This window comes from Xenopus laevis, chromosome 2S, assembly GCF_017654675.1.
Source record: "Xenopus laevis strain J_2021 chromosome 2S, Xenopus_laevis_v10.1, whole genome shotgun sequence".
NCBI lineage: Eukaryota > Metazoa > Chordata > Amphibia > Anura > Pipidae > Xenopus > Xenopus laevis.
Window position 1 is genome coordinate 31,502,649 of NC_054374.1, and position 18,757 is coordinate 31,521,405.

General features: G+C 38.1%; 1 protein-coding gene across 1 annotated transcript in view; it reads right to left on the reverse strand.

The window, feature by feature from the left end:
- The window catches only part of baz1b.S (bromodomain adjacent to zinc finger domain 1B S homeolog), a 36,014-nt gene that overhangs the window by 3,714 nt on the left and 13,543 nt on the right, over positions 1-18,757 (reverse strand). Inside the window, exons 8-17 of the mRNA XM_018249053.2 lie at positions 17,244-17,382; positions 17,038-17,156; positions 16,620-16,722; positions 14,952-15,050; positions 14,490-14,667; positions 11,241-11,426; positions 8,594-8,741; positions 7,668-7,815; positions 4,207-4,328; positions 1,277-1,410 (exon numbers count right to left, since the gene is read on the reverse strand). Of these exons, the coding sequence (XP_018104542.1) occupies positions 1,277-1,410; positions 4,207-4,328; positions 7,668-7,815; positions 8,594-8,741; positions 11,241-11,426; positions 14,490-14,667; positions 14,952-15,050; positions 16,620-16,722; positions 17,038-17,156; positions 17,244-17,382 (1,376 nt within the window). The remainder of the gene's footprint in view (positions 1-1,276; positions 1,411-4,206; positions 4,329-7,667; positions 7,816-8,593; positions 8,742-11,240; positions 11,427-14,489; positions 14,668-14,951; positions 15,051-16,619; positions 16,723-17,037; positions 17,157-17,243; positions 17,383-18,757) is intronic.

The following is an 18,757-nucleotide window of genomic DNA, read 5'->3' on the forward strand; positions in this document are numbered from 1 at the left end:
CAATGTGGAAATGCAGCAGCTATTTGGTTCCACTTTACCATAGCAACCATGCGGTGATTTGAATGAGAGACAAGAAGGTGGATAAGGAGAGGGCTTAAATAGAAAGATATGAAATAAAACGTAACGACATTACAGAAGTTTTTATATGCTGGGGTCATCAACCCCCATCTGAAAGCTGGAAATAGACCATTTATTAAAAGAAGACCAATTGAAAAGTTGCCAAGAAAAGGACATTCTATAACATACTAAACTTTAACTTAAAAGGTGAACAAACCCATTAAAGGGGGATGTAAAGGCAAAACACAAACTACCATTTTTACGTTCTTTAATGAAAAAGAAACCTTTCTCCAATATACTTTAATTAATAAATGTCTACAGTTTTTATAAGAAACCTGACTGTATGCAGTGAAATTCCCCCTTCATTTTACTTGCTCGAACAGCTGCAGATAGGAAACTTCAGACGGCCCCTAACTGCTCTGCAGGGAAACGATCATACTTTCAAACAGCAGGGACCCCCCACCTTATTTCCCTGGCCTCGAGCAGCTTTGTTTGTTTTCTGTAGAGCAGCCGGCGACTGTGTAGAGATTTGTATCCACAGATCCAGTTTAGTCTGCATATTCTGATTATTTATCAGTCTTGCTGTATTGGCTTCTAGCAGATATTATTTGACTTGTGCTGTTTTGATAATTTATAACGATCCCTAAGCAGCCCAGACCACACTGAGCATGTGCACAGTCTTGGTCTTGCAAAGATGTTTAACAAAGTCACAAGATGGTGACCCCGTGGCCAATTTTGAAAACATAAATCATTTGTTTAATTAGGCTGTTGGTGCAGTAAAGTTGATGCTTATGTTTAGTATACAAAATACAGCATTTCTAGCCTTATTCTATTTTAGACTTTACTTCCCCTTTAAAGGCCATGTCAACCCAAATACACATTTACTAAACATTTCCAATGCTTTTAAGTTATTAGGTAAAACAATTGCTATTGAAAGCAGCATTTTATTACTTTTAAACAAAGTTGCAAAAGTCTTCAGCAAAGTTCCCCAGCAAAGAAAGGTCTGTTAATCAGCCGCCTTGTCTTACATTGTATCAACAGTCTGAGCCATCAGGGCAGAGAATAGAAAAGGGACAAAACGCTGTTTTCTATAGCAATACCTATACAAATAACTTGTATACATTCCTTTTAAGGATTTAAAAGGAACTGAATGACACACAGGCATATTTGTATACATACACACAGATGGTAACAAGGCGTCACAAGAATTTTTTTTTACCATCTCCTCAACATCAGCTTCAGTGTCTTCCACATATCGTTGTCGTGAGACACGAGAATGAGTATTGTTCTTTGGTGGACGCCCACGTCGAGTAGGCCGGCCTGGTTTACCCTTTGCAGCTTTGCGGGATCTCACTACAAAAGGGGGAAAAAAAATTCATGAAGACACCTATATAAAACATGTGCACTGCAGAAATAAAGAGCGGATGTGTGTATGTGTGTCCAACTCAACTCTATCCTATACTCTTGCTTTCATCTGATTGCTAGGGTCCAAATTATCCTATCTACCATGCATTGATTTGAGTAAGATACTGAAATATGGATAGGAGAGGGTCTGAGCAGAAATATGACTAATAAAAAGTAGCAACAGAACATTTTTTTTTTTTTAAAGGGGGTCAGTGACCCCAGTTTGAAAACAGGTAAGAGTCACAAGAAGGCAGCATATGATTTAAAAAGATATAAAAAAATAATGACAAACAATTGATAAGTTGCTTAACCATTCTATTACATACTAAAAGTTAACAAATGTGAATCACCCTTTAAAGGAGAAACAAACCCGTACTAGAAAAAAGCCCTACCCTGCATAGACCAATCTCAAGTTTGCGCGACTTTGGGCGCATGCGCAGTCATTTGGGGGGGGGGGGGATTTACTCAGGCTGCGCATGCGCCGAAACGCTGCTCAGATTGCGAAGACGGCCAAAAAAAAGAAGATGGTGCCTGTGAACTCCCAAGGCCGATCTGCATGGAGGGGTAAGTAAAGAATTAGGGGGCAGTTAGGCTGTGGGGGAGGAGGGAGGTTGGTCTACGCAGGGTAGGGTTTTTTTCTAGTACGGATTTATTTCTCCTTTAAGACAACTCTTGATAGTCTGACCCCACCACAGGCACAATCATTTCCAGGATGTCAGCAGTGATATTTAGGGATTTATACCCCAACCCTGAGACAGGGACACTTAAAGGAGAAGGAAAGCTGCCGAGGCAGTTTATTGCCAATAGATTAGTCACAATAGTGCAAGCTATAATACTATATTAATTCTGTAGAATGCTTTACCATACCTGAGTAAACAGCTCTAGAAGCTCTGTTTGTTTAGGATAGCCGCTGCCATATTAGCTTGGTGTAACATCACTTCCTTTCAGAGTCTCTCCCTGCTCACTCATAGCCCCGGGCACAAATTATAGCAGCGAGGGGAGGAGGGAAAGGGAGAGAGGAGCAAACTGAGCATGCTCAAGCCCTAGCCCTGGAGGTTTAGGCTGAAAACAGTAAGTCTGATACAGAAGCCCATGAGTACACAATAGAAGGAAAGAAATGCTGTGTTTCTTTTGACAGAGGACTCAGAGCAGCATTATTTTGAGGGTTTACTGGTATATTTAGGTGGCCATTTCTGATAAGGCTTACTTAGTTTTAACCTTTACTTCTCCTTTAATACATTTTTCCCAATAGATAGATATTTGCTGGGTCTATACATAAATAGTATGATCAGAAATATGCAGAGGCTGCTTGGGTCAGTCTCATACTGATTATTTATAGTAAAACAAACTGCTCTTAAAAATAGCACATAACTTCTATTTCCATGCAAATATTGCTCTGTATTAAAAAGCATAATTCCAACCACATTAAATCTGATGCATGCGGACAACTGCAAAGAAGACATTTGTTCTTCAACTCGGCCCCCACCCAACTGAAATTGCTGAGCTACAGCTGCTGAGAGATGAGTATAGTACTAACAAAAAAAGGGGGGGGCACACAGCGGGAGCCTGCAGTTGCCAAGTTAATCAGAGAAAAATTAACTTACTAAAGGAAGGGGGCAAACATATTTTGTGTTACCAGGACGTGGGCTAAACCATTGAGCTCCCAACGCCTGCCGCTTGCTATGGCCACATACTCTAGAGAAGCGGCTGTTGCCTGTGCAGAAATGCTGATCCTCTTCTATCCCTGTGCTTTCATCTTGATGGCCAACACTTGCACACAAACATTTCTTCAAAAGACAATCGGCATGTTGAGTAGGCAGTGTGTGTGTGTGTGGCCAACAATTCTAATTCTTCTGATTACCATCATGCTGCTAAAGCTATTCAACTGAATTTAACCCCTTCAAAAAGCACAAGAATAAAAACAAAAATGACTTTTCTCCATTATTGTGTTCTGTTACTCAGATTTCCTTATTGTTGAAACCCTACCTTGCTTAGAAATATTAAAATGAATAGTAAATAAACTGAAATACAGAACAAAGTTTAAATTATAAAGAACTCGTGGTCTTCTTTTTGGAGAGATCCAGGCCGTTATTACTCAATGTTCTACTTTAGGAGTGCAGTCAAGTATTGACACACACCGTTCCGGACTCCAATAAAAATAACATAAGGTTGATGGCAAGTGAGAAGGGTCGGAAAACTCCCACATAATCTCCCATTTAGTTGAAATGGAAATGTCTGAAAGTGCCAGTACTAGTACCTTAATGTGGCCCTCCATTTAATTGTTTGGCAGTATGTGCTAGAGCAAAAAAAATAAAATAAACCCTCTCTTGAGCTAAACTTTAGTATGTTATAAAATGTCCTATTAGAAACTTTTCAGTCATTTTTTTTGGAAATGTTTGACTTCCTTTTCTGCCCCTCTGCAGCTGTTCAAATGGGGGGTAACCAAAAACCTATTGCTCTGTGTGAATACCATACCATTAGTACCTGTACTTATGTTTTACGCCATCTGCTATTCATCCTGCAACCTCTAACACAAATCATTGTCTGATTGCTAGGGTAAATGTGGCTGTAGCAAACAAATAGCTGCTGAAATTCAAAACGGAAAAGCTACTAAGCAAAAAAAATTTCAAACGCTTAACATCATGCTAAAAGTTAACGTAAAGCTGAACTGCCCCTTTAACAAAGTCGCCATAAAAAGCAATCATAATAGTGAGCAGCTTTGCAAAAAGCATACATTATACTTACATCTCTGTCCCATCATTTCCTGCTCCTCCTCCTCCTCATCCGATTCCTCCTCTTCCTCCTCCTCGGATTCTTCTTCCTCCTCCTCTTCATCTTCATCTTGAGTTGAGTCTTCAGCGTAATTTCTGTTACATATAAAGCTCGTTATAAAAACATGCTTGCTGTGTAAACCAGAAAATAGTCATTCAACCAGCATTTATATAAAAGTTAATGCAGGAAAAATTCATAGCCGTTCCTTTTAGGATACAGGTGTGGGATTAGTTATCTGGAAACCCCTTATCCAGAAAGTTCCGACTAACAAAAAGGAGGCCTCCCATAGACTCCATTATAATCAAATAATCCAAATTTTAAAAAATGATTTCCTTTTCCTCTAGCAATCGGGGATGCACCGAATCCACTATTTTTGATTCAAACGAACCCTTGAATCCTTTGCGAAAGATTCGTGCGAATACCGAACTGAATCTGGGTGTGACAAAGTCACGTGATTTACCTCGCCCCCGATTTGCATATGCAAATTAGGATTCGGTTCGGCCAGAAGGATTCTGTGCATCCCTAGTAACAATAAAACAGTAGCGTGTACTTAATCCCAATTAAGATATAATTAATCCTTATTGGAAACAAAACCAGCCTGTTGGGTTTTCTAGTAGACGGGGTATGAAGATCCAAATTAGGGAAAGATTCGTTATTTGGAAAACCCCAGGTCCCGAGCATTCTGGATAACAGGTCCCATACCTGTACTAAATAGTATTAACATATAGCTCAAAGGCTTAAAAGATGCACTCTACCAGAGCAGGGTTTCAAGAACCAAAAAGTAGAATACTTTCCATAAATGTGGTTTTGCACTCATTTTATAAATTTCTTGAACCCTGCTTGGTCTTCCAGACCTTACTTTTTAACAGCTATTTTTTATGACATTACAGACAACTGGAGCCATTTTGCTAACTTTTTGAAGTCTTCCCCTACATTGTAGGTATTCAGTTGACTCCATTGCTTAGAGGAGCCTATGATTGTTGAGCGACAGCCCCTGAGCCCTGGGGGATCAGATGTAGTGATAATTACACATTCCTGATAACTGTGGAGCATGTCACTATCACTTGTATAAGTTCTCTGGTGAGAACAGTTGGACACTGTCCACAGGCTTCCCCACAAACCACCAATGCTGATCCTTTTGCAGCCACTTTCTACAATACCTCAAAATGTTGACATCAGGCTTAGGGAAGAAGGTCAACATTCACATACACTGATGATATTTTAAACAGTGCTCAACCCTATCAGGAGAGTGTCACTATCCCCTTTAAAGGAATTGTTCAGTGTAAAAATAAAAAATGGGTAAATAGATAGACTATTAATAAAAAATGTTTCTAATATAGTTAGCCAAATATGTAATGTATAAAGGCTGGAGTGACTGGATGTCTAACATAATAGCCAGAACACTACTTCCTGCTTTTCAGCTCTCTTGCTTTCTGTAAAGACAATTTCTACAATTTCTAATTTCTTCTTGCCTTTTGCTTAAAGAAAGTTGTTATGTTAGATCTAATACTGATGACCTATAGCTAACATTTCTAACCCTCTCCCTGAACTTGTACAACGCCCACATGTCTACCACTTTCTAGACAGCAATAAAACCACATTACACAAAATGAGCAGGAAAGGTATGTTGGTGGAGATAAGCTCAGAATAGAAAAGGACCAACAATAGTGGAAACTGCACATCTTGCAAAGTTCCATCGTAGGAGAAAGGGCACACCGGAACAGACAGGGTAAAAATATGACCTTACATGGTGAAGGATGTATTGATTATTACTGATGTTACGCTTGTGACGTGTTAAGTTTTTCCTTTCTGTTAACGCCATAAAAAGCTAATGCTTGCCAATGTTCTGGGCAGTTCTTCTTAATTGATGAACTGTCCACTATAGTGAAATAAACTTCTACTGATTTTAATCCTCAGAGTCCTGGTAATTTGGAATTGCCACCACACTTTCCACTGACTGGTTGCCCTGGTTACCAGGCAGTAACTAATCAGAAACTTGAAGGTGGGCCACATGGGTCATATCCGTTGCTTTTGAATTGAGCTGAATGCTGAGGATCAATTGCAAACTCACTGAACAGTTATGTCCCATGTGGCCCCCCTTCAAGTCGCTGACTAACTCAGAGTTAGAGAGCTGAAAAGCAGGACGTAGTGTTCTGGCTATTATGTTACACATCCAGTCACTCCAGCCTTTATACATTACATTTTTGGCTAACTATATTAGAAACATTTTTTTATTTTGCACAGCCTAATTACACAGTTTTTATTTTCACACTGAACTATACCTTTAAGCTCTGCAGTGGACACAGATTAATGGCTATTAAAGGAACAGTTCAGTGTAAAAATCAAAACTGGATAAATAGATAGGCTGTGCAAAATAAAAATGTTTCAATATAGTTAGTTAGCCAAACATGTAATGTATAAAGGCTGGAGTGACTGAATGTCTAATACAATAGCCAGAACACAACTTCCTGCTTTTCAGCTTTAACTCAGTCAGTCAGTGACTTGAAGGGGGGCCACATGGGACATAACTGTTCAGTGAGTTTGCAATTGATCCTTAGCATTCAGCTCAGATTCAAAAGCAACAATTATGACCCATGTGGCCACTGATTGGTTACAGCCTGGTCACCAATCAGTGGAAACCAAGAGAGCTGAAAAGCAGGAAAAATATTTCTGTTATGTTAGACATCCAGTCACTGCAGCCTTTATACATTACATTTTTGGCTACTATTATATTAGAAACATTTATTTTGCACAGCCTATTTATCCAGTTATTTTTATATTGAACAATTCCTTGAAAGCTTGATAAAACAATTGTTATTGGATATCTGTGACGGTAGTACCCTTAAGGATATTAAAGGAACATTAACACCAAAAAATGTAAGTGTTTTAAAGTAATGAAAATATCATGTACTGTTGCCCTGCACTGGTAAAACTGATCTGTTTGCTTCAGAAACACTATTATAGTTCATATAAACAAGCTGCTTCGGAGCAATGGCGGAAATTGAAAAACGGCTGTATGGCACAGGTTAACTAATGGATAACAGATAACACCATTAGACAGACAGAGCTTATTTGCTATCTGCTGTGTAACTTGAGCTTTTTCTCCTTTGAATGGCTGCCCCATTGCTACACAGCATCTTATTTATATAAACTATAGTAGTGTTTCTGAAGCAAACACAGCAGTTTTACTAGTGCAGGGCAACACTGCATTATATTTTCATTACTTTAAAACACTTATTTTTTGATGTTACTGTTCCTTTAAACATGAGAAATCCCTACCACTCAGTTGTACCGAAGAATCTGCTCGGATGAATGGTTTAAAAGTTTAAGAACACTCAAAAGTCCAATTGTTTAAGACGTATCTCGTCTAGATACTAACAGTACCTAAAAGTACTGGAAGTTTAAGAAAAATTAGTTTATAGAGTGATACTGACCTGCCCCGAGAACTTCGTCTAGCAGTTGCAGGCTGACATGCAGGACACAACCATTCTCCATCAGGTATGTTAAATAATACTGGTCGCAGACAGAAGAGATGGAATGCTTTATTACACTCATCACACAGAATGAGCTTGTCATCTTCACCTGGGTAAAGAAAAAAAAAAAAATAGATTTACAAACATGAGGCAACATTTTTACTAGTGATGCACCAAATCCAGGATTTGGTTTGGGATTTAGCCTTTTTCAGCAGGAGTCGGGTTCAGCCAAATCCTTCTGCCCTGCCAAACCGAATCCTAATTTGCATATGCAAATTATCAGCATGGCGGAAAACCACGTGACTTTTTGTCGCAAAACAAGGAAATAAATGTTTTCCCCTTCCCACCAGGGTTCGGATTCAGTTCGGTATTCACTCAAATCGTTTGTGAAGGATTCAGGGGTTTGGCTGAATCGAAAATAGTGGATTCGGTGCATCCCTTATTTTTTCCAAACTGACCCCAAATGGAGCACCCAGGTACAGCGAAGAGATACACCCACAATCTTTGATGAGTTTATTGCAGGTAAAACAATTTACACTACTTTAGTGTTAGTAAATAAGTGATAAAGACGCGTGCAACCGGTTGACTGCAACTTTACCATTTTAAACTAACCTTCCAATTTGCACCAGTTCGGCAGGCAGCATTTTCTGGTCACTGGCTTGAAAGCAAGCATCTCATTGGCTGCTCTAAGTAACTGGTGCAAATTTATCAATTATATAAATTATCCTCCAAGTGGGCAGGAAGGGTTCTTAGCTTTTGTGGAGTCCCTCTTCCTGGTGGACAAATAAAAAACCCCAGAAGACACTTTTCTGTTGCTGGGTAATTCTAAACCATCGCCAAAGTGCACTTCTGCCTCTATAATATAGACTAGCGGTAGGTTTACGTACCTTTCTTGCGGCACACTTTACACCGAGCATTTTCAGAAGACATATCCCACTTGATACAGGCATCCAACATCCCCAGTAAGACATGCATGCGTGAAAATGTTTGGGCATCCCGAATGGCCACTTTCCATTTCTCAACAGCTGATGCAACCTGCAGTATTCAAAAAAAAATTTTTCAATGAGGATAGCGAAGACCCTGGAACCAAATATTGCAAAATTCAACCTACAGCACACTTTTCAGCTGTTTTTGCAGAATAAAAGCAAATTGTGGTTACTGGAAGTGAAGCGAATCTGGGTTATAGATCAGAAACATGTGTATGTGGAATAGCATATAGGAATGAGAGAATGACTAGGGCTAATGCCACTTGCCTTTCAGAACCTAATGAAATGCCCACCAACAGCATTAAAATGGCTCCTCAAGTCATTGGTTATATAGAATTAACCTAAAATCTATAGTGAAGGGTTGCCATAGAATAGAACTTTCTAAGAATTCCATGTTTTACCAGTCAAAAATAGGTTCCAAAGATGGAACAGAGAACAGAAGTAGGAGTATAAAATATAAACTATGGTTTAACCTTTCATTTTTTTGCTAAATAAGGCCCACACAATATCTACCCAATGTGGAAGTTGTAATATTTCCGTTTGTATTCAACTTTTCCAGTATGCATTAAACAAAGGTATTTGTAAATGCAATTGCTAATAAAAATCTGGCTTTTTATAATTGTGTGATGGGAATGACTCCTGAAACAATTTTGCAAAAGCCAGTTGAACAGTTAAGGACATCTGCAACATTGCTTTAAAAGTCAGAACCAGTGAAAATGGCTAAATAATTGAACAGCAACTAGAGCCTCAAATAACTTAGCATTAGTGTATATTAAGTTGCTAAGAATTGTGTCTCTCTCTTTGAAAGAAAAAAAAAATGCTTTTGGGTGGAGATCGCCTGAAATTGACCAGATTCCATGCTTCAGGGATATATGTAACCTTATGGTCGGTATGTGAATTTCTGAGATATCAATTTGATTGGCTAGTTTTTCAAAGCCTCAGGGGCGGATTAATGCACAGACTAACCTAGGCTACAGCCTTGGGGCCCAATGTAATAAAGGCCCATGATAATTTCTATTTTATTTAATGCATTGTTGGATCCGGTTGGGCCCATCTGGTGAGAGATGGCATAATTACATAGTTAAATTGGGTTGAAAAAAGACAAAGTCCATCAAGTTCAACCCCTCCAAATGAAAACCCAGCATCCATACACACACCCCTCCCTACTTTTAATTAAAATTCTATAAACCTATACTAACTATAGAGTTTAGTATCACAAGGCAGGCATAATACATGCATGCACACAGATTGTGGAGATCCAGAATTTTATTATTTCATAGACTCTTACTTAAAGGGGAACAATTAAAATTTAATATAAGCCTTGGCCTACTGAAATAAGAAACTTTCTAAACACAATCAATTAAAAAATCTGCATAATTTCTGAAATAATCAAGTTTAGCTTCACTGTCCCTCTCTCAGTATCCGTTTCTCTTCATTCTGTCTTCATGCAGCAGTTGGGCATCAGATATTCAATGACAGTTAGAACTAATATATCTTATAGCAGATGTATTAGAGCTCAATCAAAATGGATTCCAGTACAATCTGCCTTTTGCACAAATTCTGCATGTAGAGAGACATTATGCCTGGTGATTTTAAGAGTGAGCTTCAATACATCTTCTAGGTAAAAGGAGCCCCCCTATAAGACATATTGGATCAAGCAATGATTATCTGACACCCAACTGCTGCATGAAGACAGAATAAAGAGAAACCGATGCGGAGAGAGGAATAGTGTTATTCCAGAAATAATGCAGAATTTTTAATTTCTTATTTCAGTATGCTGAAGCTTTTATAAAATGTTAATTTTTGCAATAGTTCCCCTTTAAGTTGAAAGAAAATGGTTGGCATCTCATTCAACAGATAAATTACAACAGAACCAGACAACCAATAAGAATTCATTCAGACACAACCAAATGCCACAGTGTAATACAATTAAGCTAGAAAAGGGAAGTCAAAATAAGCTCAGCTGCAAATCACATTTAAATTACTTCGATGCTGCACCATTGTAAATAGTGGAGTCCTCTCACTGACAAAAATGAAGCTATTTCAGCGTCTTGAAAATAAAGGTAATTTTTCTTCTTAACAAAAATGTGCAGTTGTTGCCACCGTGAGGACATTTCCAGCACAGACACCTCAGAACACAGAGGTTTACTTTGCATATATCCTTAAAAGGGGAATGTTCCAACAAGCATAAACAAACTTTATTTTCACCTTCTCCGGGAGCCTAAAGTCCTAATCGGAAAAAATGTTTGGAACGTAAACAAAGGCCTCTAAAAATGTTCAAAGACGGAATACTGGCCCATATACGCAACAGTCATAAATGCTTCCCGAACTACAGATTCATTTAAACAAATTATTACGCCACCTTTAATTGAATTTTCAAATAAAGGAAAGGGAAAAACCACAGTTTTTCCTAATGGTCAGGAAATAAAGCTACGTTTATTTAGAAACCCCAGAGGGAACATAGTATTTTGACTGGGGAAGTGTTGCATCTGCTAACTCTGTGTCCATGAACGAGAGAGAAGAATGAACTATTGGACATGGAACATACTTTTGCTTCTTCTGCCATTTTCTTCTCTTCATCTTGCTCTTCTGCTTTTGCTGCTGCCTCCTCTGACTGATGCTTACGTTTTTTCTGTTTTGGAGCCATGAAACCCTGTAAGAATTTTTTGATGACAGCAGCCTGGAGAAACACTATGCATTCTCCAAAATCCTTGAGATTCTCAAGTGTGCGAACCTATATAAAATAAAAATAGAAAAATGGACAGTTTAATGGCAAGGGGTACTTTATTAAATGGGCAGCTCACCTTTAAATTAACTAGAAATGCACCGAATCCACTATTTTGGATTTGGCTGAACCCCCAAATCCTTTGCGAAAGATTCGGATGAATACCGAACCAAAACCTAATTTGCATATGCAAACTAGGGGCGGGAAGAGGAAAACGTTTTTTTACTTCCTTGTTTTGTGACAAAGTCACGTGATTTCCCTCCCTGACCCTAATTTGCATATGCAAATTAGGATTCAGAATGGGTTTGGCCGGGCAGCCAAATCCTGCTCGAATCACGAACCAAATCCTGGATCCCTAAAATTAACTAAAGTTATATTGATATTCTGATATGCATGATTTTTCTCGTTTTGTTCTGCTGCTCTCCAGCTCTTTCAGCAGTGATCTAGTTGCTAGAGTTTTATTTACCCAAAACAGGCAATGATTTGAGTGAGAAGCTGGATAAGCAATACAAAGTAACACTAAACATTTGTAGCCTCAGAGAACATTAGTTGTTGGCTGCCAGGGTCAGGCATTCCTACCTGAAAGCTAGAAAGAGGCAGAAAAAAGGAAAAAAAAGAAAAAGAAAAGATCAACTGCAAAGTTGAAAGGAAGTGCCTGTCTGTCCTGTGCCCTGAAGTTCAGGCTCTTGAAACAATGCAGCCAACATGCTACACTTTTTAAAAGACAGAAAACTGCTGCTTACACAGTTATAACTTTAAAATCATTGTACATTTTCTTACGAATGTCTACTGGAAAGTTGTATTTGTATTTTATCTCTGATCCTGCACAAAGACATTTGTTAAAAAAGACTTGCCAAGAGATTCCACCGTATTTACATTTCTCGCCAATATATGACAAAACAGCACTGTCGTATTTACCGCTGGTCATATTTGTATAACAATGTTTTCCATCCTTTAAAGGACAAGAAAAGTTAAACTAAAGAAGTAGGCTAGAAATGTTGAAGATTATGTACCAGCCCAAGGCAACCACAGCCCTTTAGCAGTAAAGATGTGTCTCCAAAGATGCCCCAGTAGCTCCCCGTCTTCTTTTCTGCTGATTCACTGCACATGCTCTGTGCTGCTGTCACTTACTGAGCTTAGGGACCCACTCACAATATACAGTACACATAGAATAGAAATGTCACAATATACAGTACACATAGAAATGTCACAATATAAGGCTGATTAGTAATAAATACAGATAATTACTACATGGCAGCACAGAAACCAGTGCAATTAGCATCAGAATTTAATAATCAGCCCTGTAGCATCAGCTTATATTACAGACCAACCTCATTTTCTGCTTGATAATTTGCGACGACCCCTAAGCTTAGCTTCTCAACAGCTGCTCAGAGCCCACTGAGCATGTGAGTGTCACAGACACTTTCCAAGATGGTGACCCCCTGTGACAAGTTTGAAGTCCTGGATCATTGCTGCTATTGACAAGCTGAAACTTTAGGCTGGTGCAATAAGTTTGGTATATAAAATATGCAATTTTTAGGTCTATTCATTTTTAGGGTTTAGTTCTCCTTTAAGTGTGTGGGCTGCATTAGAGCAGTAGGAGCATCAGGAACTATGGTACTTTCCTGAAGACCCCAAAGCTCAGCTTCTAAACAGCAGCCCAGGGCACAATGGCCACTGGAAAACAAAACATGCTCTAACACCAACAAAGATAAAGGTGGACAAATTTGAAGGTACCAATCATTATTGTAAAAGGTCTACTGAAACGTTGGGATGTGGAGCAATTAAAAGTGGACAAACAGCCCGCAGTAACGTAAAGAGAGTTTTAGACAGAAATTCCAGCTATACAGCATGTTAAAACTGTACCTTTGAGGGGAAAGGAAGGAACCATTTGATAACGTGTGCAGGGACAATTGTAACTTATTAAAATGATATAAAGTCCGATGATAAAACTAGAATTCTGCAGATTACAAGCAAACAAGACTGTGCTCGTGTTTGCTAAGGTTTATGGCAAAATAACATGACATGTTCATTCCTAAATGTTTTTTCACCCAATAGAAGAAACTTTTCTAAATCATATTAGTGTAGCTACTGCCTTTCGTTACGATTGAGACCAAAGATTGAAGCCTTTTCCTTGCTAAACAAAACTTGAAGCCTAAGCCCAACAAAATAAATGCATAGCATGCATAACTGTTAAAGATAATGAGCTTTAACACTGGTGCATGACACATTTCTGCACTACTTAAGTTTTTTTTAATCTCTGCTCCAGCCTATTTATTTTAATTTCCTAGTCCTTTCTTATCCCTCCTCAAGCAATATATAACCGGGTTGTTTTGCAGAGCTCTTTTCAAAATGAAAGTTGTTAAATTCAGTACAGGTATAGGACCTGTTATCCAGAATGCTCGGGACCTGGGGTTTTCTGGATAATGGATCTTTCCATTATTTGGATCTTTATTCCTTAACGCTACTATAAAATCATGTAAACATTAAATAAACCCAATAGGCTACTTCTGCTTCCAATAAGGATTAATTATAATTTAGTTTGGAACAAGTACAAGCTACTGTTTTATTATTACTGAGAAAAAGGAAATCATTTTTAAAATTTTGGATTATTTGGATAAAATGGAGTCTATGGGAGAGAGACTGTGTAATTTGTATCTTTCTTAATAACGGGTTTCCAGATATCAGATCCACACCTGTACTGTGATACAATAACTTTCTACAAGCAGGACAAGTACAACGGAAGCAACAGGGAAGTTGTGACAAATAATAACCTTATGTAAACCTACCATCTCACATTACTGACAGGTGAGTTTTGTAAGAACATATTTGACAAAATATACATGTAAATGCTGTGCTCCACTAACCCCAAATTTCTTTATAGCAACAGGTTAGCTATAAGGTTAGGATAGTAATTGCATTATTAACGCAACAGTTCCCCTATGTAAAAAAAAAACAACAATAAACCATATACTTTCACCGAATTTGTTAAATCCAATACAACAAACTTATCCTTGTCGTTACAACATGAACCAACAACATGGAAGGGTTTTTGTTTTGTTTTTTTTTTACCTTTGCTTCAAATTCTGTTGTATCATCTAGATATCCCAAGCCTCCCTTCTGTAAGCGGGTAGCAACTTCAATGATATCACTGCGCAGAAAATTTAACAGCTCTTGCTGTCCATCACAGGTCTTTAACCCCAAGTTTTGTTTACGAGCAAGATGAATGGAGTGCATAATGTCCTGATACCTGTATAAAACACATCAGGATTTACTTTAACATCCTTCCAAATGCTTTTATAATGAGTGAATGGATGAATGAAGAAAATTACACAAACTGAATCAAGTGCCATTAGATTATAACAATGTTAAATGATACAACACTGGAACAATGATATAAAGAGAAAATCCATCATGTATCCATGACTATGCCATTACAATTTATACAATAAAATGCCTCATTGAGGCCTGACTGTAGAAAACTGCACTGCAACACACATTTACTAAAATTTGTGTTTGTTGACATATTCATACCTGTTTTGCAGGCGCTCTTTTAATTGGCTCTCTCTGAAGCCCTGCGGATGCAGAGAATCAAGAAGCTCATCAAGTTCTTTCTGAGTATCACAGAGAAACCTGAAAAGCAAGAAAAAACAAAAAAACAAAAATGCTTTTGGGAAAAGTAACGTATACTATTTCAACAATACAGTTTATGATTTACAGAGCATATAAAGATTCTTGTTAATCAATAATGTTGGAACACTTCCAAACTTTTGGGGTGTCCTATTTTTAATCTCAAACTCGACATACTACAGGACCTTTACCACCACCACTCAATTCAAATAAAATGGCAATATTGCCAGCAATATATCAGTTACATTGTTTAAAGGCAGCCTTGTAACAACGTGTAAGGCTGCTTATTTGGGCATAATAAGCTTTTTCTACTTGATTTTATCTGCCTGGTGGAAAAATGCCTTTATTATGAGTGCCTGATCCACAAGTTTTTCAGTTGATTAGCTCACTTTGCTGAGGGCTCAGGGTAGTGCTCCTGGGCTTCTTCCTTAATGTGGCGAGTCATTACTTTTCGGAGACCTTTTATCCTACTACAATGTCATTTACTTGTGCCAAGGATAGTGAAGGCGATAGCATTTTTCGGAAGATTTGTCATTTCCAGAGAATTTATGCACTGTCCACCAAAGAAAATCAAGTGCCAAAATCCATTCACAATTTAAGAAGCTGAAGTCATCCTAAGGGATGTTTAGGTTTCAGTTCCAGGCATTTTCTTTGGTATTCATCTAAATCCCCCCAATGATGCAAAACTGCATCTTTAAATTCAGCATTTGTTAAGCCTGGCAGGACTGCAACCAAAAGCATTCATTTAATAAAAAAACAGAAACCGCTTACTCTCTTTATAGCCCCTTTTTCTTCACACCAATGCTTCTGACAGTAATAAATGCACAGGTACAGAGTCACAACATTGCAGGTACAGAATGTTCAACACCGTCAAGAAATGTGATTTGAGATGGTGTTTTTCTGCTATTGTACCATTAAAGGAGAACTAAACCCTAAAAATGAATGAGACTAAAACTGCCATGTTTTATATACTGAACTTATTGCACCAGCCTAAAGTTTCAGCTTCTCAACAGCAGCAATGATCAAGGACTTCAAACTTGTCACAGGGGGGGTCACCATCTTGGAAAGTGGCTGCGACACTCAGGCTCAGTGGGCTCTGATCAGCTGTTGAGAAGCTAAACTTAGGGGTCGTCATAAATCAAGCAGAAAATTAGGTTTGTTTGTAATATAAGCTGATGCTACAAGGCTGATTATTAAATTCTGATAGTTGCACTGGTTTCTGTGCCGCCATGTAGAAATTATCTGTATTATATACTAATCAGCCTTATATTGCGACATTTCTATTCTATGTGTAATGTATATTGTGAGTGGGTCCCTAAGCTCATTAAGTGACAGCAGCACAGAGCATGGGCAGTGAATCAGCAAAAAAGAAAATGGAGAGCTACGGGGGCATCTTTGTAGACAGAACTTTACTGCTAAAGGGCTGTGGTTGCCTTGGGTTGGTACAGAAGCACAAAACATAATGTACAACATTTCTAGCTACTTCTTTAATTTAACATCCCGTGTCCTTTAAAGAAGTGATTTTGCTAAAAACTATGGAAAATCTAATACAAAATAAAATGGAAAACGCACCATAAGTTCTGCCCCTGTTTGGGCACAGTAGTCTCTGCATGTTTTTCCTCCCTTTGAGTCGAATCATCAGGGCACCCAATACTGCTATTTGCATCTTCACTTTCTGTGAGAAAAGGTTAAGACCAATTATTCATGGTCAAACTACTGTACACTTCCCGCTGCATTTAGTAGGGTGTGAAGCAAGAAAAATCACAATTGCAATAAACTGCTACAGTTATGTATTCTGATGAGCTTTGCACATGCAGTCTGCTTTCTCATGCTCAAAACAGGAAATATTATACAACACTATAATATAACACAATCTAACATACATGAGTTAGGTCAAATTAAATGTATTTTTTAATTGACAGTATATTTACATGCAGGTTATACTTTGCCATCAATATGACTGTAACATCTTTTATTATTTGGTTATTACCTTCAGCATCCTGTTCACTATCTTGTTTAGACTCGGGACTGAACCTGTAATTAATGCTGTCATGCACCCAACCCTTTTCAATATACAATCCAGGGACTTCATCTGAGAACAGCCAATACCTGAAAATCAAAAACAGATTATGGGAGTTGTGCATATGAGTCACGAGAAAGTTTATACAGTGATGGCGTTTCTGTGAAGCTTCTCACCTGTTGTGGTTGCGGTCTGTTCCAAGTGGAGATCTTCTCAAAACTAATTTTGCTTTTGCAATGCCTTCGTGAAATGCTTTCTCAGCAGATGCTTTCTGCTTGCGGGATCTCTCTTCTTCGGTCTCTCTTTCTATTCGCTCTATAATGCAGAAAAAAAAAAGAATATACAGATTAAGTATTATACGCACCTGACAAATTGCACTAAAAATATGGAGAGAATAGAGTTAGTGTTTTGTCTATAATACACAGGCTCATAATCAAATTCATTAATTTGCGCTAGTGGACAGTGTACAAGAAAATACTTACAAAGCTGCTAAGAATCTAAAATCAATACAAAATGGAATAATAGCCATCTTTAATCTAAAGCATAAGGATTGGCACTTATAATCGGTTTGGCCCATATATTGAACATCAACATAAATAAATTCAAAATTAACCAAAAAGCCGCATTTATTAATTCATTGGTAAATTTATTAAAATATTCGAATTCATACAATCCTAAAAGCGTACAACAAAATGACAGATTACAATACCAACATTAAAGGAACAGTAAAAAAAATGAAGTGGTTAAAAGGAATGATAATATGATGTTTTATTGCTCTGAGCAGCTAAAACTGGTGTTTGCTACAGAAATACAAATATAGTTAATATAAACAAGCTGCTGTGTTGCCCCATGGGGGCGGCCACTCACGCACAGGATACACAGTAAATAACTTATGAATAGGGATGCACCGACTCCAGGATTCAGTTCAAGATTCGGCCAAATCATTTTGCCTGGTCGAACTGTATCTGAATTTGCAAATACAAGTTAGAGGCGTGAAGGAAAATTGTGATTTTTGGTCACAAAAGAAGGAAAATTTTTTTTTCTACTTTTTCCGGCGCCAATTTTGCATATGCAAATAAGGGTTCGGATTTGGTTCGGTATTCAGCCGAATCTTTCATGAAGCATTAGGCCAGATCCCAAATAGTGGATTTGTTGCATCCCTAGTTATGAATAATCCCTATGTATACTACATAGTTGATCTGTTATCTGCTGTGTATCCAGTGCCTTTTCTCCTTTTTCAGCTTTGTATGGCTGCCTTCATGGCTACACAGCAGCTTGTTTATATAAACTATAGTAGAGTTTCTGAAGCAAATACACCAGTTGTACCAATGCAGCACAATAGTACATAATATTTTCATTACCTTAAAACACATTAATTTTTTGGTGTTAATGTTTCTTTAACTAAAATATCTGATCCTGGCCAGGACTATGCAATTTACAAACTGTAGAGCTTGCTCTCCTTCGCTACATGGCTTTCACAGTACAAGGCACTTACTCTCTTTCCCCACCGATGCTCCGCACGCCCAAATATCGCCCAAGGGACGGAGCACGACAGGGACCAGTTCAAACAGAAGTCACTTTGGGAATAGTCAGTTTCTTTTTTGCCAAGATTTTTGACTAATAGTCATGCAGTATTTAATAATGCGCTACCACTGTTCCCCCCCCCTTTTTTTTTTTACAATAGAAGATA